Below are 27,325 nucleotides of genomic sequence, written 5' to 3'. Positions count from 1 at the left end.
TTTTCATGTTGAGAGCGATTAGTTCCCGCCTTACACCACACTACGCTAGAAATAGCTACGCGTCACGCCATGAAGCATAAGGGTCCTGTTTTGACAGGGAGCCATATTGCAAACAATAGCATCAGAAAGGTGCATTTTTAACCGATTCATTTCATTACATTACAGGCATTTGGCAGACGCTCTTATCCAGAGCGATGTACAGTTGATTGGGCTAAGCAGGAGACGATCCTCCCCTGGAGCAATGCAGGGTTATAAGGGCCTAGCTCAAGGGCCCAACAGCTGCACTGATCTTGTTGTGGCTACACCGGGGATTGAACCACCAACCTTCCAGGTCCCCGTTATGGACCTTAACCGCTACGCTACAGGCTGCCCAAATAAACAACAGCTGGCAGCGCAGCCGAAACTCACGTTTCATCGGCGTCCATAACACTGTCAATGCTCATTCATAAGGGGGACTACAATCAGCTCTCAGCCTTCCAGGTGAGGTATTGCACCTACCTGATGTTCAGTGGTCCTGCTCGCCCTGTGCCAGGACTACATTTCCAGGTTAATATAAACCACGAGGATAACCAGGGCTGGCCTGAGAGGACTACAGCCCCCATGATGCAAGTGGTCAGCACAAAACGGCATGAAAGGGTGGCCGCGTCTAAAATGGCTGCCTTCATTCTGCACGTTTTGAAGGCAGCGTGCATGCATCTTTCTCCAGGAAGAAAGACTCGTTGGGATTACACCTCAGGCTTCTCACTTCAGTTAAAATAACGGGGGCTGAAAACAGGCGGGAAGTTAAGGCGGAACTGTTCAAGAGCTCGTTCGCAAGTGCGAGTGCACAGCGAGCTTGATATTTTGCTGTAGTTTTAACTAAACAACATTTACATTATTAAAACAGTGGAATAATGCATTTCATGTTTTTAAGCTTTCATTGAGCTAGCTAGTTGTAATCACACCACATTACGTAACCATGTTACTTTTCTCCCTTCAAAGTGCATTTCATAACGTGCTGCGGAGGCATCTAGACGCCTTCTTGGACAGCGACTACCGAGGCAACAAGGTAACCTCCTTCAGTTTGAGACAGTCAGTCAGATCACAGGAAGTGATCAGAATGTTCATGTTCAATAGAACATTCTTAAACTGATGTCACAATCACTACGGCAAGCTGAAAGCAGTGGAGTTCTAGAATATTCTAATGCTGAAGTCACTGCTGTTCTTACAAGGCTGACAAAGGCTTATAAACAAGTAACACTTTCCAAACATGTACAAGTTGCACAGAAGAGCGAGTTACCATAGAGGCCTCGTCATGGACACACACCAGGCTGTTACCTGGGGCTTGGGAAGCAGCGGAATGGCAAATAGTAAATGGCAGGCATTTATATAGCGCCTTTATCCAAAGCGCTGTACAATTGATGCTTCACCATTCACCCATTCATACACACACTCACGCACCGATGGCGATTGGCTGCCATGCAAGGCCCCGACCAGCTCGTCGGGAGCATTTGGGGGTTAGGTGTCTTGCTCAGGGACACTTAGACACAGGGGGGATCGAACCGGCATCCCTCCGACTGCCAGACGACTGCTCTTACTGCCTGAGCCATGTCGCCCCAAGTGGAGGGGACAGCCCAGGCACCTGAGCCCCACATCAAAGATAACGGCCGTCTCCTCCCCGCTCATTAGAGCCCACAGACCAGCCAGTGTGATCGCCCTCATGACCTGTAATCCGTACGTCAGACCCCTCGTTCCCGACGAGCGAAAGAGAGGGGGAAAGAAAAAGAAAAAGAGTGAGAGGGGGAAGGATACAGACTGGAAACAACGTGATCCCGATTTTTATTTCAACACAAAATACAAAATGGAGGCAGGAGGAGATGCAGGCGGGGGGGGGGGGGCTCATTTGGGGTCTCCGTGTTCAGGAGGGGGGTCCGTGGAGAGAGACCGGCAAGGTAAACGGCGAACCCCTGTCACCTCAAGAGAAGGGCGCGTTTTTTGGGTTCGGTCCCACCGGGCATTTGACACCCTCTGACCTGTCGTCCGCGGTCAGAGCGTTGCCGTGGGGATGCTTGGGGCCGGACGCGGGGGGCGCGGCGTGGAGAGAGGAGGGGGGGTCGCAGCCCACGATGGCCCCGTTCTCAAAGCAGTACTGCAGCAGGGCGCTGAAGCAGGGGTCCTGCGGAATACACACGTTTTAAAACAGGCACCTGCAGAATACACACGTTCTAAAACAGGCACCTGCAGAATACACACGTTTTAAAACAGGCACCTGCAGAATACACACGTTTTAAAACAGGCACCCGCAGAATACACACGTTTTAAAACAGGCACCTGCAGAATACACACGTTTTAAAACAGGCACCTGCAGGGGCACATTAAAACAGGGCTCCTGCAGAATACACACTTTTTAAAACAGGCACCTGCATGGGCACATTAAAACAAGGGTCCTGCAGAAGACACACGTTTTACAACAGGCACCTGCATGGGCACATTAAAACAGGGGTCCTGCAAACGCACGCACACATACATGGTTGATATTGGTAAACTAAAATCCAGCACTTTATCAAGCACCAAACTATGCTTTTCCAGAAGTATGCCACCAGAACTCCAATACCAAGTTATTTTAGTGCTAAGAATAATAACCTCAAAAGACTAGCCAGCTAGTTTGAACTCAAAAATCATTAAAACGCTACCAAAACAGAATGATGGTCATCATGGTGGAAAACAGGCCCGGCAGTCTGTGACTGACGCAGTGGCGCAGGCTGGCAGGAAGAGGGTGCTGTCGCGCACCTCAAAGGGCAGGGGGGGGGGGGGGGGTCTCACCTCAAAGAGCCCGTGGGGGTCTCACCTCGATGAGCACGTGGGGGTCTCACCTCGATGAGCACGTGGGGGGTCTCACCTCCATGAGCACGTGGGGGGTCTCACCTCCATGAGCACGTGGGGGGTCTCACCTCCATGAGCACGTGGGGGGTCTCACCTCCATGAGCACGTGGGGGGTCTCACCTCCATGAGCACGTGGGGGGTCTCACCTCCATGAGCACGTGGGGGGTCTCACCTCCATGAGCACGTGGGGGGTCTCACCTCCATGAGCACGTGAGGGTCTCACCTCCATGAGCACGTGAGGGTCTCACCTCCATGAGCACGTGAGGGTCTCACCTCCATGAGCACGTGAGGGTCTCACCTTGATGAGGACGTGGGGGGTCTCGCCTTGATGAGCACGTGGGGGGTCTCGCCTTGATGAGGACGTAGGGGTCTCACCTTGATGAGGACGTGGGGGTCTCACCTTGATGAGGACGTGAGGGTCTCACCTTGATGAGGACGTGGGGGTCTCACCTTGATGAGCACGTGGGGGGTCTCGCCTTGATGAGGACGTAGGGGTCTCACCTTGATGAGGACGTGGGGGTCTCACCTTGATGAGGACGTGAGGGTCTCACCTTGATGAGGACGTGGGGGTCTCACCTTGATGAGCACGTGGGGGTTGCCCACGATGATGAGCAGGGCCTTGGGGCGGGTGATGGCCACGTTGAAGCGCTTGGGGTTGGACAGGAAGCCCAGGATGTACTGCACGTCCTCGGTCACCGCAACGTCGTTGGACCGCACCTGAGACACACACACGCACACAGACACTACGTTACATTATTGGCATTTGGCAGGCGCTCTTATCCAGAGTGACGTACAGTTGATTAGACTAAGCAAGAGACAATCCTCCCCTGGAGCAATGCAGGGTTAAGGGCCTTGCTCAAGGGCCCAACGGCTGTGCGGATCTTATTGTGGCTACACTGGGATTAGAACCACCAACCTTGCGTGTCGCAGTCATTTACCTTAACCACTATGCTACAGGCCGCCATACATAATCCACATGCACACACAGACGCGCACACACAGACGCACAACACGCAGGTGGGGCGTGTCTGTGTTGGACTGTGGTCAGTATTGGGGTGAGTGTGTGTGCGTGTGTGTGCGCGAGGGGAAGGGGGTGTCAGTGTTGGACTGTGGTCAGTATTGGGGTTGTGTGTGTGTGTGTGTGTGTGTGTGTGTGTGTGTGTGTGTGTGTGAATGTGAGTGAGTGAGTGAGTGAGTGAGTGAGAGGGGAAGGGGGTGTCAGTGTTGGACGAATGTCAGTACCGTGGACAGGATGATGACCAGAAACTCCTGCCCCTGGAACTCCTCCACTGAGCCCACCTTGATCTCCGTCAGCCCCACCCTGCTGAGCAGCACCCGAATCTTCTCCACCTGCAGAGACCCAGACCCCACTCACAGCGGGGCCAGAGACCCCACTCACAGCGGGGCCAGAGACCCCACGCACAGTGGGGCCAGAGACCCCACTAACAGCAGAGAGACCCCACTAACAGCAGAGAGACCCCAATAACAGCAGAGAGAGTTCTGTAAGAAGTGCTGTACAATTGTTGTTAAATACATCAGCTAAGACCACAAACGACAGGGCAGGAACCAGAACTAAGACTGGTATCATAAGAGCACTGTTCCGTGTCCCTCCTGTGGCTACGGGGCTTGTTTCATTGAACCTGTCAGCCTGCTGCGTAACAGTGCGCACTCCCACCTGCTTCCTGTAGGGGGCGATCACTCCTATCTGCGACGCAGCGATGGGCCTGTAAAGGCGCTTGGCGAGCTGGCAGCAGTAGAGCATGACCTGCACAGCCTCGCCGGGGTTAAACCAGGAGGGGTTGCTCGCCTCACGCATCTCAGTGCCCTGGGAGAGAGGGGGGCGGGGTTACTGGGAGTTATTGGGGAGGGGCAGGGTTAGTGGTCGAGGGGGCAGGCTAAGGGGAGCGTAAGGGCAGGGTTAGGGGTGGGCTGGGTTGAGGCGGGGTTAGTGGTGGAGAGGGCGGGGTCAGGCAGGGAAAGGGCGGGGGCGGGGTAAAGGCAAGGGCGGGGTAAGGGCGGGGGCGGGGTAAAGGCGGGGTAAAGGCAAGGGCGGGGTAAGGGCGGGGGCAGGGTAAAGGCGGGGGCGGGGTAAGGGCAGGGTAAGGGCAGGGTAAGGGCAGGGTAAGGGCAGGGTAAGGGCAGGGTAAGGGCAGGGTAAGGGCAGGGTAATAGGTGGGGTAAGGGTGGGGTAAAGGCGGGGCAGGGTAAGGGCAGGGTAAGGGCAGGGTTAGGGCAGGGTAAGGGCAGGGTAAGGGCAGGGTAAGGGCAGGGTAAAGGCAGGGTAAGGACAGGGTAAGGGCAGGGTAAGGGCAGGGTAAGGGCAGGGTAAGGGCAGGGTAAGGGCAGGGTTAGGGCAGGGTTAGGGCAGGGTTAGGGCAGGGTTAGGGCAGGGTAAGGGCGGGGTAAGGGCAGGGTAAGGGCAGGGTAAGGGCAGGGTTAGGGCAGGGTTAGGGCAGGGTTAGGGCAGGGTAAGGGCGGGGCGGGGCGGGGTAAGGGTGGGGTAAGGGCAGGGTTAGGGCAGGGTAAGGGCAGGGTAAGGACAGGGTAATAGGTGGGGTAAGGGTGGGGTAAGGGGGGGTAAAGGCGGGGCAGGGTAAGGGCAGGGTAAGGACAGGGTAAAGGCAGGGTAAAGGCAGGGTAAGGGCAGGGTAAGGACAGGGTAATAGGTGGGGTAAGGGCGGGGTAAGGGTGGGGTAAAGGCGGGGCAGGGTAAAGGCAGGGTAAGGGCGGGGTAAGGGCGGGGGCGGGGTAAGGGCGGGGTAAGGGCAGGGTAAGGGCAGGGTAAAGGCGGGGTTAGGGCAGGGTAAGAGCAGGGTAAGGGCAGGGTAAGGGCAGGGTAAGGACTCACCCGCAGCCCGTGGAACAGCAGGGGGAAGCCGCGGGCGGGCAGGCGTCTCCAGTGACAGAGCGCCTCCACCACGCGGCGCGGGGCCCGCGCACACAGCTCCCCGCGGTAGAACAGCCGCGACGGCAGCGCCAGCAGGGCCTCGTGGGAGCGGTAGTTCCACACCAGCTTCGTCACCTGCACCCCACACATCCCGCCCCCAATGCTCCGGATCAACGCGCCCAGCAAACCGCGCCATCCTCACAGGAGCGCCAGAAAACAGCCCGCATCCAATAATTTAGAAGTCAATTTGGACAGGACTACACTGGCTACATTTTTAGGTAGGGTCCTTCTGCACTAAAAGGTGCAATTGGTAATTTCGGACTTCTAACGGTCGAGAGAGGAAGAGCAGCAACAAACCACAACATTGTTTATCCCTCCCCCTTCTCTGTGAACGCGCTGGGGTCAAAACGCCATTGGCTGTGGCAATTAGAACCAATTTTCAACCAATGAGCTTTAATTATTGTACAGCTATACAATGTTTTGGAACAGAGTGACGGCCCATCAACTGTATACTTTGAACCCTGAATTTAAGGACTATAAACACAGGTAGAGGGTGAGTCAACATGTCAGTGAGTCTTTTTCAATGATAGGAAAGAATTTACAAAGGTCTTGTAACAATGTTTTAACACAAAAACCTGACCTATTGTACCTTTAATAATTTTAGCGCACAATTTCAATTAAGGGCTAAATACAGGAGGCGAATGTCATACAGAAACAGTCTTTTCATCGGGTGTGTTAAAATTATGCCAGACAGATCCTTTCAACCATTAATGTACTATATACAAAAAAAAAGGGGTGATGTGTAGGGTGGCCTGTAGCGTAGTGGTTTAGGTAAACGACTGGGACACATTACATTACATTCCATTACATTACCTTACATTATTGGGATCGAACCGCTGACCTTGTGGGTCCCAGTCATGCACCATAACCACTACACTACAGGCCGGACATGCAAGGATCAACGGGTTCTAATCCCGGTGTAGCCACAATAAGATCCGCACAGCCATTGGGCCCTTGAGCAAGGCCCTTAACCCTGCATTGCTCCAGGGGAGGATTGTCTCCTGCTTAGTCTAATCAACTGTACGTCGCTCTGGATAAGAGCGCCAGCCAAATGCCAATAATGTAATGTAATGTACTGCAATTGTGGATGAAAGTCACTACACTGCAGTTACCGTGACTCACCAGCAGGGGGTTGTAGCCGCTCTCTCCCGCTGAGTATAGGGCCGTGGCCATCAGCCTCTCGATCAGGGACACTCCCAGTCCGAACGCCGAGGCCAGCCGGGACTTCACCACCGGGCCCAGCTGCTGGGGGTCTCCGGCCAGAACCATCTGGGAGATGGGGGCGGGGGTGCACTTATTATTGGCCCGCTGTTATTTAAATCATATTGCGGCGTGTGCGTGTCTTTTTGTGTGTGCACATGTGTGTGTATATGTCTGCATGTGTGTTGTGCATGGTGCGTGTGTGTGTGTGTGTGTGTGTGCGCGCGTGTGTGTGTGTGTGATGCATGGTGTGTATATGTATATGTATGCGTGTGTGTGAGTGTATGTGTATGTGTATGTGTGTGTGCATGTGTGTGTGCATGTATATGTGTGTGTGCATGTATATGTGTGTGTGTGTGTGTGTGTGTGTGTGTGTGTGTGCGTATGTGTGTGTGTGTGCATGCATGTGTGTGCGTGTGCATGCATGTGTGTGTGTCTGTGTGAGTGTGTGTCTGTGTGAGTGTGTGTATGTGTGTATGTGTGTGTGCGCGTGTGCGTGTGCATGCATGTGTGTGCATGTGTGTGTGTGTCTGTGTGTGTGTATGTGCATGTGTGTGTGAGTGTGTGTGTATGTGTGTGTATGTGCGTTTGTCTGTGTGCGTGTGTCTGTGTGTGTGTGTGTCTGTGTATGTGTGTGTCTGTGTATGTGTATGTCTGTGTGTGTGTGTCTGTGTGTATGTGTATGTGTATGTGGTGTGTGTGTGTGTGTGTGTGTGTGTGTGTGTACAGTGGTGTGAAAAAGTGTTTGCCCCTTCCTGATTTCTTATTTTTTGCATGTTTGTCACACTTAAATGTTTCAGATCAAACAAATTTAAATATTAGTCAAAGACAACACAAGTAAACACAAAATGCAGTTTTTAAATGAAGGTTTTTATTATTAAGGGAGAAAAAAAATCCAAACCTACATGGCCCTGTGTGAAAAAGTGATTGCCCCTAAACCTAATAACTGGTTGGGCCACCCTTAGCAGCAACAACTGCAATCAAGCGTTTGCAATAACTTGCAATGAGTCTCTTACAGCGCTGTGGAGGAATTTTGGCCCACTCATCTTTGCAGAATTGTTGTAATTCAGCGACATTGGAGGGTTTTCGAGCATGAACCGCGTTTTTAAGGTCGTGCCACAGCATCTCAATAGGATTCAGGTCAGGACTTTGACTAGGCCACTCCAAAGTCTTCATTTTGTTTTTCTTCAGCCATTCAGAGGTGGACTTGCTGGTGTGTTTTGGATCATTGTCCTGCTGCAGAACCCAAGTTCGTTTCAGCTTGAGGTCACAAACAGATTTTTTGGTAGACAGCAGAATTCATGGTTCCATTTATCACAGCAAGTCTTCCAGGTCCTGAAGCAGCAAAACAGCCCCAGACCATCACACTACCACCACCATATTTTACTGTTGGTATGATGTTTTTTCTGAAATGCGGTGTTACTTTTATGCCAGACGTAATGGGACACACACCTTCCAAAAAGTTCAACTTTTGTCTCGTCAGACCACAGAGTATTTTCCCAAAAGTCTTGGGGATCATCAAGATGTTTTCTGGCAAAATTGAGACGAGCCTTAATGTTCTTTTTGCTCAGCAGTGGTTTTCGTCTTGGAACTCTGCCATGCAGGCCATTTTTGCCCAGTCTCTTTCTTATGGTAGAGTCATGAACACTGACCTTAACTGAGGCAAGTGAGGCCTGCAGTTCTTTGGATGTTGTTGTGGGGTCTTTTGTGACCTCTTGGATGAGTCATCGCTGCCCTCTTGGGGTAATTTTGGTCGGCCGGCCACTCCTGGGAAGGTTCACCACTGTTCCATGTTTTCGCCATTTGTGGATAATGGCTCTCACTGTGAGTCCCAAAGCTTTAGAAATGGCTTTATAACCTTTTCCAGACTGATAGATCTCAATGACTTTCTTTCTCATTTGTTCCTGAATTTCTTTAGATCTCGGCATGATGTCTAGCTTTTGAGGATCATTTGGTCTACTTCACTTTGTCAGGCAGGTCCTATTTAAGTGATTTCTTGATTGAGAACAGGTATGGCAGTAATCAGGCCTGGGTGTGGCTAGAGAAATTGAACTCAGGTTTCAGAAACCACAGTTATGTTTTAACAGGGGGGGCAATCACTTTTTCACACAGGGCCATGTAGGTTTGGATTTTTTTTTCTCCCTTAATAATAAAAACCTTCATTTAAAAACTGCATTTTGTGTTTACTTGTGTTGTCTTTGACTAATATTAAAATTTGTTTGATGATCTGAAACATTTAAGTGTGACAAACATGCAAAAAAAAAAAATAATAATAATAATAATAAGGGGGCAAACACTTTCACACCACTATGTGTGTGTGTGTGTGTGTGTGTGAGAGAGTGTGTGTGTGTGTGCGTGTGTCGTACCTGGCCGTCTCTCTCAGACAGCAGTCCCAGGGGAATCATGGCCTCAGGCTCAGTGGCCTGGCCAGCCTCATCTATAAACACATGAGTGAAATGCCCAACACTAGAGGGGGAGAGAGAGAGGGGGAGAGAGAGAGAGAGAGAGGGGGAGAGAGAGAGAGAGAGAGAGAGAGAGAGAGAGAGAGAGAGAGAGAGAGAGAGAGAGAGAGAGAGAGAGAGAGAGAGAGAGAGAGAGAGAGAGAGAGAAAGAGAGAGGAGAGGGAGAGGGAGAGAATGACAAAAACTTGACACAACAGGAGTAACAAGTCGCTGTGACAAGGTCAGGCCAGTGCTGCAAATGCTAATTAGTTCCTCGACCACTTTACCATGTCAAATGAAGGTTAAATACTGTTATTTATACTAATAAACCTCTCTCAGATCTGAACACTATGCCCTAACCCAACTGTCCTGGGCCCCCTGGGCATGCTGGCCTTTTTTTCTTTTTTAACCACAATCCCAAATTCTTCAAAGCTGTTAACTTTTCTAAACATTGCAAACAATGACTTTCTCTCTTGAAGCAATTCTTCACGGCATGCATAGCTTTTTCTGACGTGGCTTAAGAGGGTAAATAATGGCTCTAAACATTTTTAAAACTTAGCTTGTAAAAATTCAGGGATTGCAATTACGGTTGGAACAATAACCAGCATACACGGGGCCCCCAGGACGGAACCACTGTTCTAATCTATACTAGGAAATGACACCCTTCTAATCTCCTACTGCAAAATGAGAGCGTTGTGAGAGTGACTCTGTTAAACGAGGCGGTGGGTTGTGAGAATGACTGTGTTAGAGGCGGTGGGTTGTGAGAATGACTGTGTTAGAGGCGGTGGGTTGTGAGTGTGACTCTGTAAGAGGCGGTGGGTTGTGAGTGTGACTCTGTTGAACGAGGCGGTGGGGTGAGAGTGACTCTGTAAGAGGCGGTGGGTTGTGAGTGTGACTCTGTAAGAGGCGGTGGGTTGTGAGTGTGACTCTGTAAGAGGCGGTGGGTTGTGAGTGTGACTCTGTTGAACGAGCAGTGGGGTGTGAGTGTGAGAGTGACTCTGTTGAACGAGCGGTGGGGTGAGAGTGACTCTGTTGAACGAGCGGTGGGGTGAGAGTGACTCTGTTGAACGAGGCGGTGGGGTGAGTGACTCTGTTGAACGAGAGGTGGGGTGTGAGTGACTCTGTTGAACGAGAGGTGGGGTGAGAGTGACTCTGTTGAACGAGCGGTGGGGTGAGAGTGACTCTGTTGAACGAGGCGGTGGGGTGAGAGTGACTCTGTTGAACGAGGCGGTGGGGTGAGAGTGACTCTGTTGAACGAGCGGTGGGGTGAGAGTGACTCTGTTGAACGAGCGGTGGGGTGAGAGTGACTCTGTTGAACGAGGCGGTGGGGTGTGAGTGACTCTGTTGAACGAGGCGGTGGGGTGAGTGACTCTGTTGAACGAGGCGGTGGGGTGAGAGTGACTCTGTTGAACGAGCGGTGGGGTGTGAGTGACTGTTGAACGAGGCGGTGGGGTGTCGGCCCCGCTCACCGCAGGCCGATCTGGTAGAACATGCCGGCGCTGGAGCAGGTGCTGACCACGATGCGGTGGAAGGAGGCGTGCCGGAGGTCCTCCCCCGCCCGGCAGTACTGCCGCAGCACCTCCTGCACCGACTGGGGGAGCAGGGGAGAGGAGGTGCAGAGTAATGCAGAAGAGGAGGTGCATTAGCACATCATGATAAAACACACAGGCACCTGTGCACAGCTCTATAAAACACTGCATTTTAACAACCGGCATTAGATATGAAGTGACTTAAAGTTGATTCGACTAAGCAGGGGACAATCCCCCCTGGAGCAAGGTGGGGTTAAGGGCCTTGCTCAAGGGCTCAACAGCTGTGCGGATCTTCTTATGGCTACACCAGGGCTTCAACCACCAACCTTCCGGGTCCCAGTCATGTACCTTAGCCACTAGGCTACAGGCTGCCCCAGTCATGTACCTTAGCCACTAGGCTACAGGCTGCCCCAGTCATGTACCTTAGCCACTAGGCTACAGGCTGCCCCAGTCATGTACCTTAGCCACTAGGCTACAGGCTGTCCCAGTCATGTCCCTTAGCCACTAGGCTACAGGCTGCCCCAGTCATGTACCTTAGCCACTAGGCTACAGGCTGCCCCAGTCATGTACCTTAGCCACTAGGCTACAGGCTGTCCCAGTCATGTCCCTTAGCCCCTAGGCTACAGGCTGCCTGCACACCAGGTCACCCAGTTTGATGGCCCACGCAGTACCTCCTCCTGCCTGCAGGTGGCGTTGACGCGCACCAGACTGGCGTCTCTCAGGAAGCCGCTGTGGTGCAGACGCAGGCAGATGAGGTCGGCCGCGCTGTTGGAGGGAGTGCACACCAGCAGCCTGCTACTGGGGACCCGGTGGTACACCTGGAGAGAGGGAGAGAGCGCAGGGGGGAGAGAGAGAGAGCAAGGGGGAGAGCAGGGGAAAGAGAGGGGGAGAGGGGGGGAGAGAGGGAGCAGGGGGGTGGAGAGAGGAAGAGGAAGAGCTTTTTTTCTGTCGTCAAGGAGGCAACAGAAAACACCCGACTGATCAGAGAACCGTCCAATTACTTCTGGTCCCATAAAACAGAGGGACGATCTTTATAAAGGGACACGATTCGGATATAAACACCCTCAAATTCAAAGCGACACTTTAACCACGTCACGGACTGCACCCAATTATTATGATTATTACTATTATTATTCCGATAAACTGGACAGCAGGCCGTGTCGGGGCCCAGACCTGCAGGATGGTCTCGATGAGGGTGATGGTCTTGCCGGTTCCGGGGGGTCCGAACAGGACGTAGGGGGTGGGCCGGGCCTCGCCCGCCAGGATGCGCCGCACCGCCTCCCGCTGGGCGGGGTTCAGAGCGGGGAGGAAGAACTGGCCCGGCTTCGGGATTGGCCGTTGCGGGACAGCCACATCTGGGGGGCGCGTGACGACAAGCGGTAACTATGGGTGAGAGTCGACTCTCTGCACTCCTGTCCGTGTTTGTCGAGACGTCGAAAGTGTTTCAAACCGAAGTGTGAACGGGAAAAGCTTGGCAGACAGTCAAGGGATGGGATATCACATCAAAGTTCTATTATAATAATAATAAGTATCAGTAAGAGACTGACATGTTATGCAAATGTAAACGGCTAACAATGTTTTATGGCAGCCTGGGATATGAGCTCTTTCCCCCGACACCAGGCAATGCAACTCCGTGCAAACATCAGATACCATTCTAAATAGTGTGGACTGTTCATGTGGCACAACCATTAGGGAAATACCAAAAGTCGACAACCCCGCCCAACAGCCAATCACCTGGGTTGGTCTGAGTCGCCACGGAAACCATGTCCACGCACATGCTCAGTATGTTCGGGCCCCGTGTCGTCAGGGAGGAGCGGCCTTCCTCCTGGAACAGAATGAGAAATGAGCGGGTTACGCCCTCAGGCGACCCAGGTCTCGGAGAGAAGCAGAGGAACAACACTGGGTCAAAACGTGTCGTCAAAATCTGTAACACCACAGCGGTTCAGACGGTGTTAATACTCGAAGAAGCTCCAGCATGCGCTTCATTCAATATCAGCTGACCAGTGATCAGCAATTTCTGAGAGGCTTTTCCAATACGGGCCCCGATCTGGGCTCACATTCAGCTTTTAGCTCATATGGACAGGGGTCATGGTATGGACAGGGGGAACTGATCCCAGATCAGATCTCCTCTGACAGGTTTCCCACAGTCCTGGTACTGAGCAGACGACCCTGTTCCTGGAGATCTACCGTCCTGTAGGTTTACACTCCAAACCCTGACAAAGCACACCTCACTCAACAGCTAGAGCAGGGCTGCTCAACCCTGTTCCTGGAGAGCTACACTCCAATAGGTTTTCACTCCAACCCTGATTTGGCAACACCCGACTACCAATTAGCGGCTTGCTGTGGAATGAGGAGCACCTCGTTCAGGTGGGAGGACAAACGCACAGGACCGCTAGATTTGGAACAGGGTCGGGCAGCCCCGAGATGGGGAGGGTGGGCTGTTGTGATCGGGTGCGTGTGGTCAGCTGGGAGTGTCCCCAGCCCTGAACGTTCAATCTCTCACCTCCTCCTCCTCCGGGACCTGGTCCTCCTCCTGGTCCCCGGAAAGCCACTCTCCATTCCAGACAGGGTCCTGGAGGGTAACCTTGCTGGGGAACAGCACTGTGTGGAGCGAGGGGTTTTGAACAGTGAACTCACTGACGGTGGAGGGGGAAGAGGATACGGATAAGGAGGGGGGGGGGGGGGGGGGGAGAAGCTCACCGTTCTCCCCGAAATGCCTGGTCTGCTCCAAAGCGCAGTGACACCGGCGCATGGTCAACCTGGCCGCAACGCAACACCACCAGTTACCGGAACATTCTCTGCGCGTACACCTTCTCCTTCACCGACCAAAGTGGCTGCTGTTCCCCCAAAACTCAGCAAGCCAATTCACCGTTTAACCCAGGGGTCCTCCTCACTCCTGGTGCTGGAGCGCTGCAGGGCGTGGGGCTGGTTCTTGTTTTCACCAATTCAGACGCAAGGAAGCAGGTGAGGCGAGTTAACTTATTAATGAACTTCTTTCATTGATCAATTAAGTGTTGAGGAACAACACAAACCAGCACACCCTGCGGCTCTCTAGGACCAGGAGTGAAGACCATCGTTTTTAACCAGACTAGACATTTAATAGAACAGGATCTCCAAGTGTTGGGTGGCTACCTGCCAGCTGGTAGCACACACACTTACCAGCCACAGATAAAGCAGAGCAGCACTGGGCTGGTGGCTGGTGTTAAAGAGTCCATGAGACGGAAGTTAGAGCAGGGCTCGCTACTGCGATATGACGAATGAAACAGATCTTTCGAGGGGCATTTCTGAAGGGCGGGGAGTGGATTTGACCTGACTGTGACAGGAGGAGGGGGAAGGACTGAGGAATAGCCGGTGGGGACCGAAAGGAAGCGTGTGCTCGTGTCACCTGTTGAAGGTGAACTCCACGTCCAGGGGCTCCCCCAGGTAGCTGTGCTGCAGGTCTGCGTTCACACGCAGGCTCAGGTCCTCGTCGTTGATCTGCGGTCGTTTAAAAAAAATGGGATCAAGATGGCCGCCGGGAACACGCCTCAGTATCAATAATATAACTAACGTTCTCCAGTATCTCAATAATATAACTAACGTTCTCCAGTATCTCAATAATATAACTAGCGTTCTACAGTATTTCAATAATATAACTAACGTTCTCCAGTATCTCAATAATATAACTAGCGTTCTCCAGTACCTCAATATAACTAACGTTCTCCAGTATCTCAATAATATAACTCACGTTCTCCAGTATCTCAATAATATAACTAGCGTTCTCCAGTACCTCAATATAACTAACGTTCTCCAGTATCTCAATAATATAACTAACGTTCTCCATTATCTCAATAATATAACTAGCGTTCTCCAGTATCTCAACAATACAACCAACGTTCTCCATTATCTCAATAATATAACTAACGTTCTCCATTATCTCAATAATATAACTAGCGTTCTCCAGTATCTCAACAATACAACCAACGTTCTCCATTATCTCAATAATATAACTAACGTTCTCCATTATCTCAATAATATAACTAGCGTTCTCCAGTATCTCAATAATATAACTAACGTTCTCCAGTATCTCAATAATATAACTAACGTTCTCCAGTATCTCAATAATATAACTAGCGTTCTCCAGTACCTCAATATAACTAACGTTCTCCAGTATCTCAACAATACAACCAACGTTCTCCATTATCTCAATAATATAACTAACGTTCTCCATTATCTCAATAATATAACTAACGTTCTCCATTATCTCAATAATATAACTAACGTTCTCCATTATCTCAATAATATAACTAACGTTCTCCATTATCTCAATAATATAACCAACGTTCTCCAGTATCTCAATAATATAACTAACGTTCTCCAGGATCTCAATCACAAAAGCAGTATTCATCAGTACCTCCATCACATAGCTGATGTACTCCATCATCAGCCCTCCGCTGAGTGGCTTCTTCAGAGTGACTCGATCACCTACAGAGCGAACACACCCAGAAATCAACCAACGCCTGGTGTCCATGAGAAAGACGAGAGCTGTGGGGTTGTGGTACTTCTGGAGTCTCATTGGTCAGGTGAGCAGTCAACGTGAGCCTCGGCCAATGTCATTGGCTCCATCTGAAGCACGGGCGAGTTTGATTGGCCGCTCTCTGTGTTTAGGGCAGGGGTGCACAACAAGCGCCGACCTGTTTCAGGATTTTGTCCCAACTTCTGGTCTCAATTATTTAATTGACTCAATCATAACTTTTCTGATGTGTGTATGTGCACCGGCTACAGCTGCTGGCTGCAAGTGTATCCTGATGATTTTACTGTGCTCAAGTACAGGCTGGAACCAGGGTCATTTATAGAACTGTCAGCAAATTAAAAACAAGGCTATTGGTTGGAACAAAAACACAGACCGGCCCTCCAGGAGCAGAGTTGTACACCCCTGGTCTAGGGGGTACCCCAGTATCCAGGGTAAATTCCTACCCTGGCTCTTTCAACCTGCCGCCTAATTATCCCCTGATTAAATTGGCAAAAACATAGTTCTCTACCTCAGCCGGTGTGTGGTGAGCGTTCTGGCACAAAATGGCCGCCGTCGCATCAGCAGGTGGGTGCATCATCATCAGGTGGGTGCAACACATGGATGGCGGCTGAGGCAAGTTTCTCCCACATCGCTATAAAAGTGCCACACTGCAGTGAGCACTTCATTAGGTATTTATTAGACTTCTTTTTATAGACTTCAACCACTGTAGCCTATCCACTCGAGAGTTATGATGCGTTGTGTGCTCAGAGATGCTCTCCTGCATACCACTGTTGTAATGTGTGGTTATTTGCTTACCAGTCTGGCTACTGTCCTCTGAAGCCTCATTAACAAGGTGTTTCTGTCTACAGAACCACAGCTCACTGGATTTAGATTTTTGACAGATGACGTGAACATTAACTGAAGCCCCTGATGCATATCTACATGATTGCATGCATTGCACTGCTGCCACACAATTGGCCGATTAGATAATCGCATGAATAAGTAGGTGTAATGAAGTAAAAATGTAAAACGCATCATCTCCATCTCCATCTCAGCTGGTGTGTGGGGAGCGTTCTGGCACAAAATGGCCGCCGTTGCCATCACCCGAGTTTCTCCCGCATCACTGTAAACGCGACTGGAGAAGCGCGCGAGCGCAGGGACGGGTCTCCGGCGGGCGCTCTCACCGATGAAGACGCTGGGCCGGCCCTCGGCCAGGCCGGGCACCTCCAAGTGCAGGTAGTGCGCCCCCTTCCTCAGGAGGGCGCCGCTGAGGCTGAACTCCCGCAGCTCCCGGGCGGCCTGCACCTCCTCCAGCCAGAGCAGAGCCGAGAAGCGCCCGTGCGCCGTGGCGGGGGACAGGGGCTGCCAGAGGGGGGGGGGGGGGGGGGGGAGCGGAGACACACCGGGAGTTTCAGCAACACGACAACTAACAGCCCACAGAATGTCGGGCTGTCAGGGTGAGACGGTACAGATGAAAGGAAAGGTGTGCCACTGAACCGGGTGGGAAAGGGGGATGAGAGAGGGGAGAGAGAAGGAGGGGGGAAAAGAGGGGAGAGAGGAGAGGGAAAGAGAGGAGAGAAGGAGAGAGGAGAGAGGAGAGAGGAGGAGAGGGGAAGAGAGGAAGAGAGGGGAGAGAGAAGGAGAGGGGAAGAGAGGGGAGAGAGAAGGAGAGGGGAGGAGAGGGGAAGAGAGGGGAAGAGAGGGGAAGAGAGGGGAAGAGAGGGGAGAGAGAAGGAGAGGGGAAGAGAGGGGAGAGAGAAGGACAGACGGTCCGTCACCTCTGCCAGTTTGGGCTGGGCCACCAGCACGTCGCTCTGCTGCTCCACACAGTCCCACAGGGCCTGGGGCACGGGGTAGCTCCCCAAAAAACTGGGCAGGTGGCGCCTCAGCAGCCTGCAGACACACAGCAGCCAGCTCAGCACAGAGCGGGGTTACCCCAGCACAGCACAGAAAGGCACTGCCGCTGGAACAGATACTCCTCTCACAAACCAGGGGTCGCCATTCTGGCTCTGATGCATTGCTCACAAACAAGGGGTGGCCATTCTGGCTCTGATGCATTTCTCACAAAAACGCACAAACCACAACATGGTTTATCCCACCCGCTTCTCTGTGAACGAGCAGGCGTCGCAACGTCATTGGCTGAGGCACTTCGAACCAATTTTCAACCAATGAGACCTTGAACTATTGTACAGCCTCACGATGTTTTGGTAGAGTGCCGGCCCGTCAACTGCATATTTTGAAACCCGAATTTAAAGACTATAAACACAGGCAGAGGGTGAGTCAACACGTCAGTGAACCTTTTTCAATGATAGGAAGGGATTTAAAACGGTCTTGTGACAATGTTTTAATACGGAAATCTTACCTACTATACCTTAAAACCGGCTTCACCAGGTTCAGGCTGGTTTCATTTGACACTTCTAGCGGTTTTCACCGGTTAACCAGACGATAGTCAGTCGGTCCACCAGTTTGGCCACCGACCAGCGTTACTCGACCAGGTAAGACCAGTTCTGAGCAGGGATGGTGTGAATGGTGGGGTGGTTTGATGTGTGTTTTGGGGAGGGGGGTACCGTGTGGGCGGGGCGGTGGGCAGCACGGTGACCACCTGCTGGGAGGGCGGGGGTCTGGGCGGGGCGGCTGACGGGCTGTAGGGGGCGCTGGGCAGCAGGAGGCGCTCCTCAGCGCTGCTCGCCGACAGCTCCAGGCGCCGCCCGATGGTGAACAGGGGGAAGTGCAGCAGCAGCATCTCGGTGCAGCGGCCCAGGGTCCTGAGAGGCGGGAAGGACGGCCATCTTAGTCTGTCTGTCTCTCTCTCTGCATGTCTCGCTCTCTCTCTCACGCTCTCTCTCTCACGCTCTCTCTCTCTCTCTCACTCTCTCTCACTCTCTCTCACTCTCTCTCACTCTCTCTCACTCTCTCTCACTCTCTCACTCTCTCACTCTCTCTCACTCTCTCTCTCTCACTCTCACTCTCTCTCACTCTCTCACTCTCTCTCTCTCTCACTCTCTCTCTCTCTCTCTCACTCTCTCACTCTCACTCTCTCTCTCTCTCTCTCTCTCACTCTCTCTCTCACTCACTCTCTCTCTCACTCAATGTAATGTCAGTCTGTATCGAGGCCGTTTTAGGCGTGTTCGGGGTTCACAGTGCGTGGGACGTCGCTAACGGCGACGGGGGGGGAGTGACACTCACTTGGCCCTGCAGCTGACGGTGACGGACAGCTTCGCTCCCGGAGCGATGTCTGCGTTTCTGTCCTCCGCCCTCACGGGGTCCTTCCCAGGGGGCCACGCGGCGCCTCCCCCGTCCCCCGCCCCGTCGGGCCCTTCGGGGGTCGGGGCGGAGAGGCCCGTGAGCCCCCCGTACGGCCCGCGGCACTGGGGGGACCGAGTGACCCCCTCCCACAGGATCTGGGTGATGGTGGCGGGCCCCGGGGTCTGCCGCCACGGCCCCGCCTTGGGGAGGGCGTCGGGCGGGGCGAGGCGGGCCAGGGGCCGCAGGCTGAACTGGCCCTCCGAGTCCCAGCCGGCCAACTCGCAACGCTTCAGCGTCTGCACCTCGGAGCCGTGGTTCCTGTGTGAGCCACAGAGGGGGCAGTCAGTCAGTCTGTACACACTGGTGCACTAGCTGTGGAGGGGGGGTCTACTGTCAGTCTGTACACACTGGTACGCTAGCAGCTGCTAAGTGTAACCGCTAGCTTGACAATGCGCTAGCTTGACAATGCGCTTATTTTTCTACCTCCTTCTACATATACAAATGTATGTTCTTCATATTTTAAAGTGCTTGTGTGTGTTTGTATGCCTAGCAGTGAGTGGGTGTGTGTGTGTGTTTCAAACTATACCTTAGGTCCTCACTCCTGATTTCCCCCCGCCTTCCGATATCCCTCGTCTTACCGTTAAAAACCGTTTTTTAATAAATAATTGCACTTACGATGACATAAGGCGTGCGGGTGTGTGTGTGTGTGTGTGTGTGTGTGCATGTGCATGTGCATGTGCGTGTCAGCGTGTGTGTGTGTGCGTGCGTGCGGGGGTGTGTGTGTACATGTGTGTGTATGTGTGTGCGCGCGTGCGGGGGTGTGTGTGTACATGTGTGTGTACGTGTGTGTGTGTGAGTGCGTGCGGGGGTGTGTGTACGTGTGTGTACGTGTGTGTGTGTGAGTGCAGAGCTCACTCTATCCAGACCACCAGCTCCCGGCACTCCCCCAGCATCAGCATGCTGAAATGCGTGTCCTGGCTGACCAGCAGGCCTCCTCTGTTCTCCTGCAGCGCCTCCATCTCCCCATCCAGCCCCGGCCTGGCCTCGCTGACACTGCAGGAGAGAGCATTACCTGGGCTGGGCTGGGCTGGGCTGGGTGGGGGGTAGGGGTGTTACCTGGGCTGCGCTGGGTGGGGGGTAGGGGCGTTACCTGGGCTGGGCGGGGGGTAGGGGCGTTACCTGGGCTGGGCTGGGTGGGGGGTAGGGGTGTTACCTGGGCTGCGCTGGGTGGGGGGTAGGGGCGTTACCTGGGCTGGGCGGGGGGTAGGGGCGTTACCTGGGCTGGGCTGGGTGGGGGGTAGGGGCGTTACCTGGGCTGCGCTGGGTGGGGGGTAGGGGTGTTACCTGGGCTGCGCTGGGTGGGGGGTAGGGGCGTTACCTGGGCTGGGCGGGGGGTAGGGGCGTTACCTGGGCTGGGCTGGGTGGGGGGTAGGGGCGTTACCTGGGCTGGGCTGGGTGGGGGGTAGGGGCGTTACCTGGGCTGCGCTGGGTGGGGGGTAGGGGCGTTACCTGGGCTGGGCTGGGTGGGGGGTAGGTGCGTTACCTGGGCTGGGCTGGGTGGGGGGTAGGGGCGTTACCTGGGCTGCGCTGGGTGGGGGTAGGGGCGTTACCTGGGCTGGGCTGGGTGGGGGGTAGGGGCGTTACCTGGGCTGCGCTGGGTGGGGGGTAGGGGCGTTACCTGGGCTGCGCTGGGTGGGGGGTAGGGGCGTTACCTGGGCTGGGTGGGGGCCATGCACAGGGCTCTCCAGCAGTAGAAGGACTGGCTGCTCTCCAGCACCACCATGTTGACCCGGTCCCCGCGGCAGGGCCGGTACTGACCGGGCAGGAGCACAGAGTCCAGGCTGAAGAACACGCTGTCCTCCACCACGCCACTGCGGCCCAGCACACTGGACACACACGCCTGGGACAGAGAGCACACACACACGCCTCAGACAGAGAGCACACACACACACATGCCTGGGACAGAGAGCACACATACACGCCTCAGACAGAGAGCACACACACACGCCTCGGACAGAGAGCGCACACACACACCTCGGACAGAGAGCACACACAGTGGGGTGTAGGCAGTGTTGCGGTGCTGTAGTTAAGGGGTAAAGGCAGTATTGGGGTACTGTAGTTAAGGGGGTAAAGGCAGTATTGGGGTGCTGTAGTTCAGGGGTAAAGGCAGTATTGGGGCACTGTAGTTAAGGGGTAAAGGCAGTATTGGGGTGCTGTAGTTAAGGGGTAAAGGCAGTATTGGGGTGCTGTAGTTAAGGGGTAAAGGCAGTATTGGGGCGCTGTAGTTAAGGGGTAAAGGCAGTATTGGGGTGCTGTAGTTAAGGGGTAAAGGCAGTATTGGGGTACTGTAGTTAAGGGGGTAAAGGCAGTATTGGGGTGCTGTAGTTTAGGGGTAAAGGCAGTATTGGGGTGCTGTAGTTTAGGGGTAAAGGCAGTATTGGGGTGCTGTAGTTAAGGGGTAAAGGCAGTATTGGGGTGCTGTAGTTAAGGGGTAAAGGCAGTATTGGGGTGCTGTAGTTAAGGGGGTAAAGGCAGTATTGGGGTGCTGTAGTTAAGGGGTAAAGGCAGTATTGGGGTGCTGTAGTTAAGGGGTAAAGGCAGTATTGGGGTGCTGTAGTTAAGGGGTAAAGGCAGTATTGGGGTGCTGTAGTTAAGGGGTAAAGGCAGTATTGGGGTGCTGTAGTTAAGGGGGTAAAGGCAGTATTGGGGTGCTGTAGTTAAGGGGGTAAAGGCAGTATTGGGGTGCTGTAGTTAAGGGGTAAAGGCAGTATTGGGGTGCTGTAGTTAAGGGGTAAAGGCAGTATTGGGGTGCTGTAGTTAAGGGGGTAAAGGCAGTATTGGGGTGCTGTAGTTAAGGGGTAAAGGCAGTATTGGGGTGCTGTAGTTAAGGGGTGTAGGCAGTATTGGGGTGCTGTCGTTAAGGGGTGTAGGCAGTATTGGGGTGCTGTAGTTAAGGGGTAAAGGCCGTATTGGGGTGCTGTAGTTAAGGGGGTAAAGGCAGTATTGGGGTGCTGTAGTTAAGGGGGTAAAGGCAGTATTGGGGTACTGTAGTTAAGGGGTAAAGGCAGTATTGGGTGCTGTAGGCAGTATTGGGGTGCTGTCGTTAAGGGGTGTAGGCAGTATTGGGGTGCTGTAGTTAAGGGGTAAAGGCCGTATTGGGGTGCTCACGTTGTCCATGCGACGGTACCGGAGCGGAGAGACAGAGTGGGCCTGGCTGCTCCACTCGGTGGCGCTGATAAAGTACTGTGCCTGGACCCAGTCCCCCTTCATGGGCTCGTAACCTGCACAGAGACGCCTCTTCTTAACACAGAGCAGTTCTCGCTGCGCCAAGTCCTACACCAAACGCTTCCGACAAGAAAGAACTTCAACATTATACGGTAGTTTTCAGACGACATTTCACAGACCAACTCACTTCAATATTTAATCGTTTGTGACCGTTATCGTTCACACCTGCGTTGGGTCACACATACCACTACACTGGGCCTGCGTTGGGTCACACATACCACTACACTGGGCCTGCGTTGGGTCACACATACCACTACACTGGGCCTGCGTTGGGTCACACATACCACTACACTGGGCCTGCGTTGGGTCACACATACCACCACACTGGGCCTGCGTTGGGTCACACATACCACCACACTGGGCCTGCGTTGGGTCACACATACCACTACACTGGGCCTGCGTTGGGTCATACATACCACCACACTGGGCCTGCGTTGGGTCACACATACCACCACACTGGGCCTGCGTTGGGTCACACATACCACCACACTGGGCCTGCGTTGGGTCACACATACCACTACACTGGGCCTGCGTTGGGTCATACATACCACTACACTGGGCCTGCGTTGGGTCACACATACCACCACACTGGGCCTGCGTTGGGTCACACATACCACCACACTGGGCCTGCGTTGGGTCACACATACCACCACACTGGGCCTGCGTTGGGTCACACATACCGTCGCACAGGGCCCGCCGAGGAAAGAAGGTGGTCTGGTTGATGAAGCCTCCGTCCCGGTCGCACGACGTCACCGTGCCGGTGAGCGGCCGGAGGCGACTCATCTCCGACTCCAAGGACGTTCCCCCGCCTTCCTCCCAGGAGTCGGTCAACAGCTCCACCTGCAGGACAGGAGGATGAATCACAGGGGCTACGACATGGGTGAAGCTTTCTTTACCAAGCACTGTACCCCAACCCTGGACCGCCTGTTGGGCATTTCACATAGCAAGTAAACAACCCGGAATAGCTCTTTCTACTTCATTTCATTCGGTCTGGTTCAGTTCAGATTTGGGAAATACGGAAACAGAGATAGACATCGAGAAAGAGACGGTATTAATTTGTCAATATAACACACAGAAATATCAGAGAAAATGCATGTTACATCACATTACATTATTGGCATTTGGCAGACGCTCTTATCCAGAGCGACGTACAGTTGATTAGACTAAGCAGGAGACAATCCTCCCCTGGAGCAATGCAGGGTTAAGGGCCTTGCTCAAGGGCCCAACGGCTGTGCGGATCTTATTGTGGCTACACTGGGATTGGAACCACCGACCTTGCGTGACCCAGTCATTTACCTTAACCTTACCTTACCTTACCTTAACCTTACCTTACCTTAACCACTACACTACAGGCCGCCCCATGTGCATAGGTTAGCAGCAGACCTGGGTCAAATTCATAACTGATCTGGAATCAAACACTACTCTCTGCTTGGCTGATCTCGCCTGGTGCAATTGAGCTAAACAAGAGGATCAGAAGGCGGGGTTGGCATCTCATCGGTTCCAATACTTTGGAATGCAAACCGATTATGCCTTTGACCCCAGTCTGGTTGGCATGTGTGCCGTGTGAGAATTGGGGGGCACGGGCCGACACCCCACGATACGCACCCTGAGCGCTCTCCAGCCCCCATGGGGGCCCCCCCGCACGGCGATGGAGGTGACCCCGTCGCCCACGCGCAGGGGGACCCCACCCATCACTTCCTGGGCGGTGAAGTAGACGGCGTCGTCGATGAGCCCGTAGTCCTGGCACAGACGTGTCACCACCCCGCCAGGCACCCGCCGGATCTCCTCCGTGTCTGCCGAACGAGAGGACCGGGGCTCAAACGGGACCCAAACCGCCAGGACCCAACTGTCGGGACGCAACCGCCGGCAGACTTCCTCCTGCGCACACCTACTCCAGACACTGCCGTCATCTAGCTCGGTCAACATTGCGTTAAAAGCACCGCTTCTCAAACCGTGCGGCTCTTTCACAGGTGTGGTGATAACAGAAGTGTCATGTTCATGAAATTCATGCTCTTAATTATTTCATTAGCCCAATCGCATCAGCCTAAACAAGCTAGCATATAGTTGTGAAGCTCACAAATTGACAGCTTAACACCCAATTTTACTGTGGTCGTACCTACATGTGAACAAGTCATATACAACTTTGTGTGTTGACCCACTGACCAAGGGCACAACATTATACAATGGACAAAACATTGTAGTTCCACAGCAGCTCTACAGGAAAGCTGCGACTAACACCGTAAAACCGAAATCAGGAAGAGATATGGAACCATTGGAGTGCGCTACTGGTGGACTTACCAGTCATATAAAACCCAACATCGTCGTCTTCTGCCCTCCTCCACAACGGCGACATCAGCTTGCCCACGAGCCATTTCACCGCCGTTTCCATGCCGACAATATACTGCAGGCGAAGATAGAAGCACGGACATTGTCCAGCACCGTTCGTAGAGATGGTTGTAAATCAGTTGGATCGCATGCCGTTCATATTTCACAACACACGTACACAGGTTAACTGGCAGCCAGCTAAGCAGGCGGCCCACTTGTGCCTACCTTGCGTTACATTTAATGTAGCAGACGCTTTTATCCAAAGTGATTAACAAAAAATGTTATACAACAAACAACAAACACGCCAGATAAGGAACAATTTATATAGGATTGGTTGTAAGGCCATGCACATATACCTCGTACACAAGGTAACTTAGACAGGCCAACTCGGTAACTACCATACCAAGACAACCAAGTTACAACTAGAGCAGACTTCATAGAAATGGATATCATTATTATGCATTCCACGCGTTAATAAATTGTACGGAGACACGTGCTGGTCTCCTTTGGGAATTTGTATTAATCTGGCCCCATGAAATTGTAGACAACCAAGTTAGCTAGCTATTTGAATAACCAAACCAGATTCCTGATCGTTATATATTTACTCCAGGAAGTGTGGCCGAACAGTTCTTGAAATATTTACGATACTTTAGATATTCGTTTGCTCTATATTGCAGGACACATGGACGAACCCGATATTTGATGGAGGTCACCAACAATGTTAAGCTGCACGCGAGCCGTGCGCGTCAGCGACTGCCACACGGCAATATGCTCGCTAGCTAGCCTAGTTAGACAAATTAGCTTGCAATCGATATTCTATCAAAAGTGCTTCACGGCGTTCTAGCTGCAAAACAAATACAATTTAAGACACTGCAAGCCGTTACCTTGTTCTGACAGCTATCAAACGGTCTCGCAATCTTTTCTACCTTTCGACAAACAACTGCAAGTGATTCGCTGGTTTAGGCCATATAGTTCTACAACAGTCAGCATCAGCACGTGAAAAGAAAGTTTGATCGCTGTTAAAATGCCTCAATTCTGAAATATTTTCAAAATAATCGTAAACTCGATTTATAATTTGGTTGAATCAAATGTAAAACAATCGGAATGCAGTCAAACAACTTGCGAGGGGTTCTAACGAGCTCAAACAATGCAGACGTTTACCATATTGCCAAGAGGAAAAACTGCAATTTAAGTATTGTCACGTGACCATGCATCCTGGCAAGGTGAAACGGTCATTAATTGCGTCCTCGTCCTCGTCTGAAACGCTAGATGGCGACGCTCTCTAAGGTACAAAGTTGTAGGCTATCCGGCATGCCATTCGTAGCCACCCCGGTAGAAAAAAAAGAGAGAAAAGTTACCACAGTTATTACATCCCTTTAGTCTTCCAGGAAGACGAATTCCTTCTGACTCACACACAAAAACACCCGCACAGAAATTAGGACGCCACCATTAAATGCAGTGTGGCATTGATGCAGTCCTGAACTGTCTTTTCTGCTTGAGCTCCGTTTGTGACTGCAGGAAAGCTTGTGAAAGCAGTTGAGAACTTGGCATGATGTGAGGTGTTGCAACACAATGCAGGCTACTCTTTGAAGCGACTTTGTGACAAAAAGCGCGATAAAAATACAATTTATTTGAATGACTCAACGGTCCACTCCAACCTGTAATTCTGGACGTGGTCTCCTTTCACCTGGACAGCTATTGGTGCATCTTCCAGTCGACAGCTTCACACCTGTAGGTGGTGGTGGTTTTCTTATATTAATACCTCAGCTCATCTGCGTAATCCTGGATAATCTAACATCAATAATAACCTTTTTTTGATGCCTAATGCATAGCAATGCTGCTCATCTCCTTGGAAATGTTGCAGTCAAAATGTTGCTCCCTGTGTACCAGACCAGGAAGGACTGTTGGTCCACCACTTATCCAATAAATGGAAATGGATTTTACATTTTTCTAATTCGAGCACATAATTAGGCAACATAATAAAATTAGGCAACTGGTTCATAAAATTGTCCATGGATTATAGTTTAAATATGTGCACTGCTTTAAAATGGTAAGAGCAGGAATTTGTCGATCATATCAATCACTATTGTCCGTATACCAGAACAGACACCTGTCAAGTAAGACATAAGACGTTTGTCCTCTGGTTATGACCATCATTTTCATTATTAGGGTGTAATATTTCAGATTTAATGAGAAAATATGGATACTGCTGTGGGTTCAACATGGTCTGTTACCATTAGCCACACTGACACTGGAGAGCAATACGTCTCTCTGAAATTAAACACCATACAATTGTATTAATATTACAAAAGTCTCTCCAGTTGCCTGAACACTGACCCAAGAAACATTGAGCCTGTATTTCCAGTCTTTCTCCACAAGGTGTCACTGTAGGCACTCTGACAGCAAGCAGCACCAATCGGTGGCAAACTGATGGATCCAATCATACGATTATGGACCAAGTGGCTTGTAGTGTAGTAGTAAAAGTACATGACTGGGACCCGCAAGGTCGGCGGTTCTAATCCCAGTGTAGCCACAATAAGATCGGTTTCCTGGGCACGGAGTTGAGGAGGGTGGTAGTGGAGTTAAGGAGTTAAGTGTGCACTCTACAATGTTTCATGTATTCTACTGACAAGAGGAACGAGTCAACGCCACAATCCCAGCTAGCTATTAATTCCGGTGGTTGTTTCACACCCATTAAAGCAGTAGATATCTCAGGATACAGTGGGCTCCAGAATTTTTGATACCCTTGATAAATATGCACAAAAAACTGAAACGACATAATAATAGTTATCGAGATGAGCTTTATTCTCCAACATGTGTAGCACGCTTGATCAATGATTAAATGGAATCAAAAGTCTTACACTTATAAATATTTTCAAAATTACTGGCCTAATACTTTGTACCCCTGGCAAAGACAACGGTAGTCATTAGTCTTTCCCTATAATTTGTGATAAGCATATACGGGAAAAGTTTATACTGTAGGAAATTGGTCCTTTAT

The 27,325-nt window shown here is 52.0% G+C and overlaps 1 protein-coding gene across 3 annotated transcripts; it reads right to left on the bottom strand.

Annotated features, from left to right (window-relative positions):
- Nucleotides 1-1,823: 1,823 nt before the first annotated feature.
- Nucleotides 1,824-25,604, bottom strand: mov10l1 (Mov10 like RNA helicase 1). Of its 3 annotated transcripts, none has more exons than XM_061229712.1 (26): nucleotides 25,489-25,604; nucleotides 24,301-24,403; nucleotides 23,608-23,795; nucleotides 22,683-22,842; nucleotides 21,886-21,998; nucleotides 20,430-20,617; nucleotides 19,633-19,770; nucleotides 18,658-19,035; nucleotides 18,039-18,236; nucleotides 17,250-17,364; nucleotides 16,656-16,833; nucleotides 15,373-15,443; nucleotides 14,365-14,456; nucleotides 13,680-13,738; nucleotides 13,483-13,580; nucleotides 12,714-12,804; nucleotides 12,153-12,334; nucleotides 11,651-11,797; nucleotides 10,920-11,041; nucleotides 9,376-9,475; nucleotides 6,932-7,078; nucleotides 5,711-5,884; nucleotides 4,538-4,687; nucleotides 4,105-4,212; nucleotides 3,439-3,579; nucleotides 1,824-2,155 (listed from the first exon to the last, which is right to left on the bottom strand). In XM_061229712.1, the coding sequence occupies exons 1-26, from the start codon at nucleotides 25,489-25,491 to the stop codon at nucleotides 1,955-1,957; spliced, it is 3,645 nt and encodes a 1,214-aa protein (XP_061085696.1). In that variant the 5' UTR covers nucleotides 25,492-25,604; the 3' UTR covers nucleotides 1,824-1,954. The 3 variants fall into 3 exon arrangements, with proteins under 3 accessions (XP_061085696.1, XP_061085697.1, XP_061085698.1); XM_061229713.1 differs by lacking the exon at nucleotides 25,489-25,604 and adding an exon at nucleotides 25,212-25,482 and having other exon boundaries at nucleotides 12,714-12,806; nucleotides 13,482-13,580; XM_061229714.1 differs by lacking the exon at nucleotides 25,489-25,604 and adding an exon at nucleotides 25,020-25,133 and having other exon boundaries at nucleotides 12,714-12,806; nucleotides 13,482-13,580.
- Between the last annotated feature and the right edge of the window lie 1,721 nt (nucleotides 25,605-27,325).

The sequence above is a fragment of the Conger conger genome, chromosome 19, assembly GCF_963514075.1.
Source record: "Conger conger chromosome 19, fConCon1.1, whole genome shotgun sequence".
Classification (NCBI taxonomy): domain Eukaryota; kingdom Metazoa; phylum Chordata; class Actinopteri; order Anguilliformes; family Congridae; genus Conger; species Conger conger.
The sequence above is the reverse complement of the archived record's forward strand: the minus strand, read 5'-3'. Positions and strand labels throughout refer to the sequence as shown.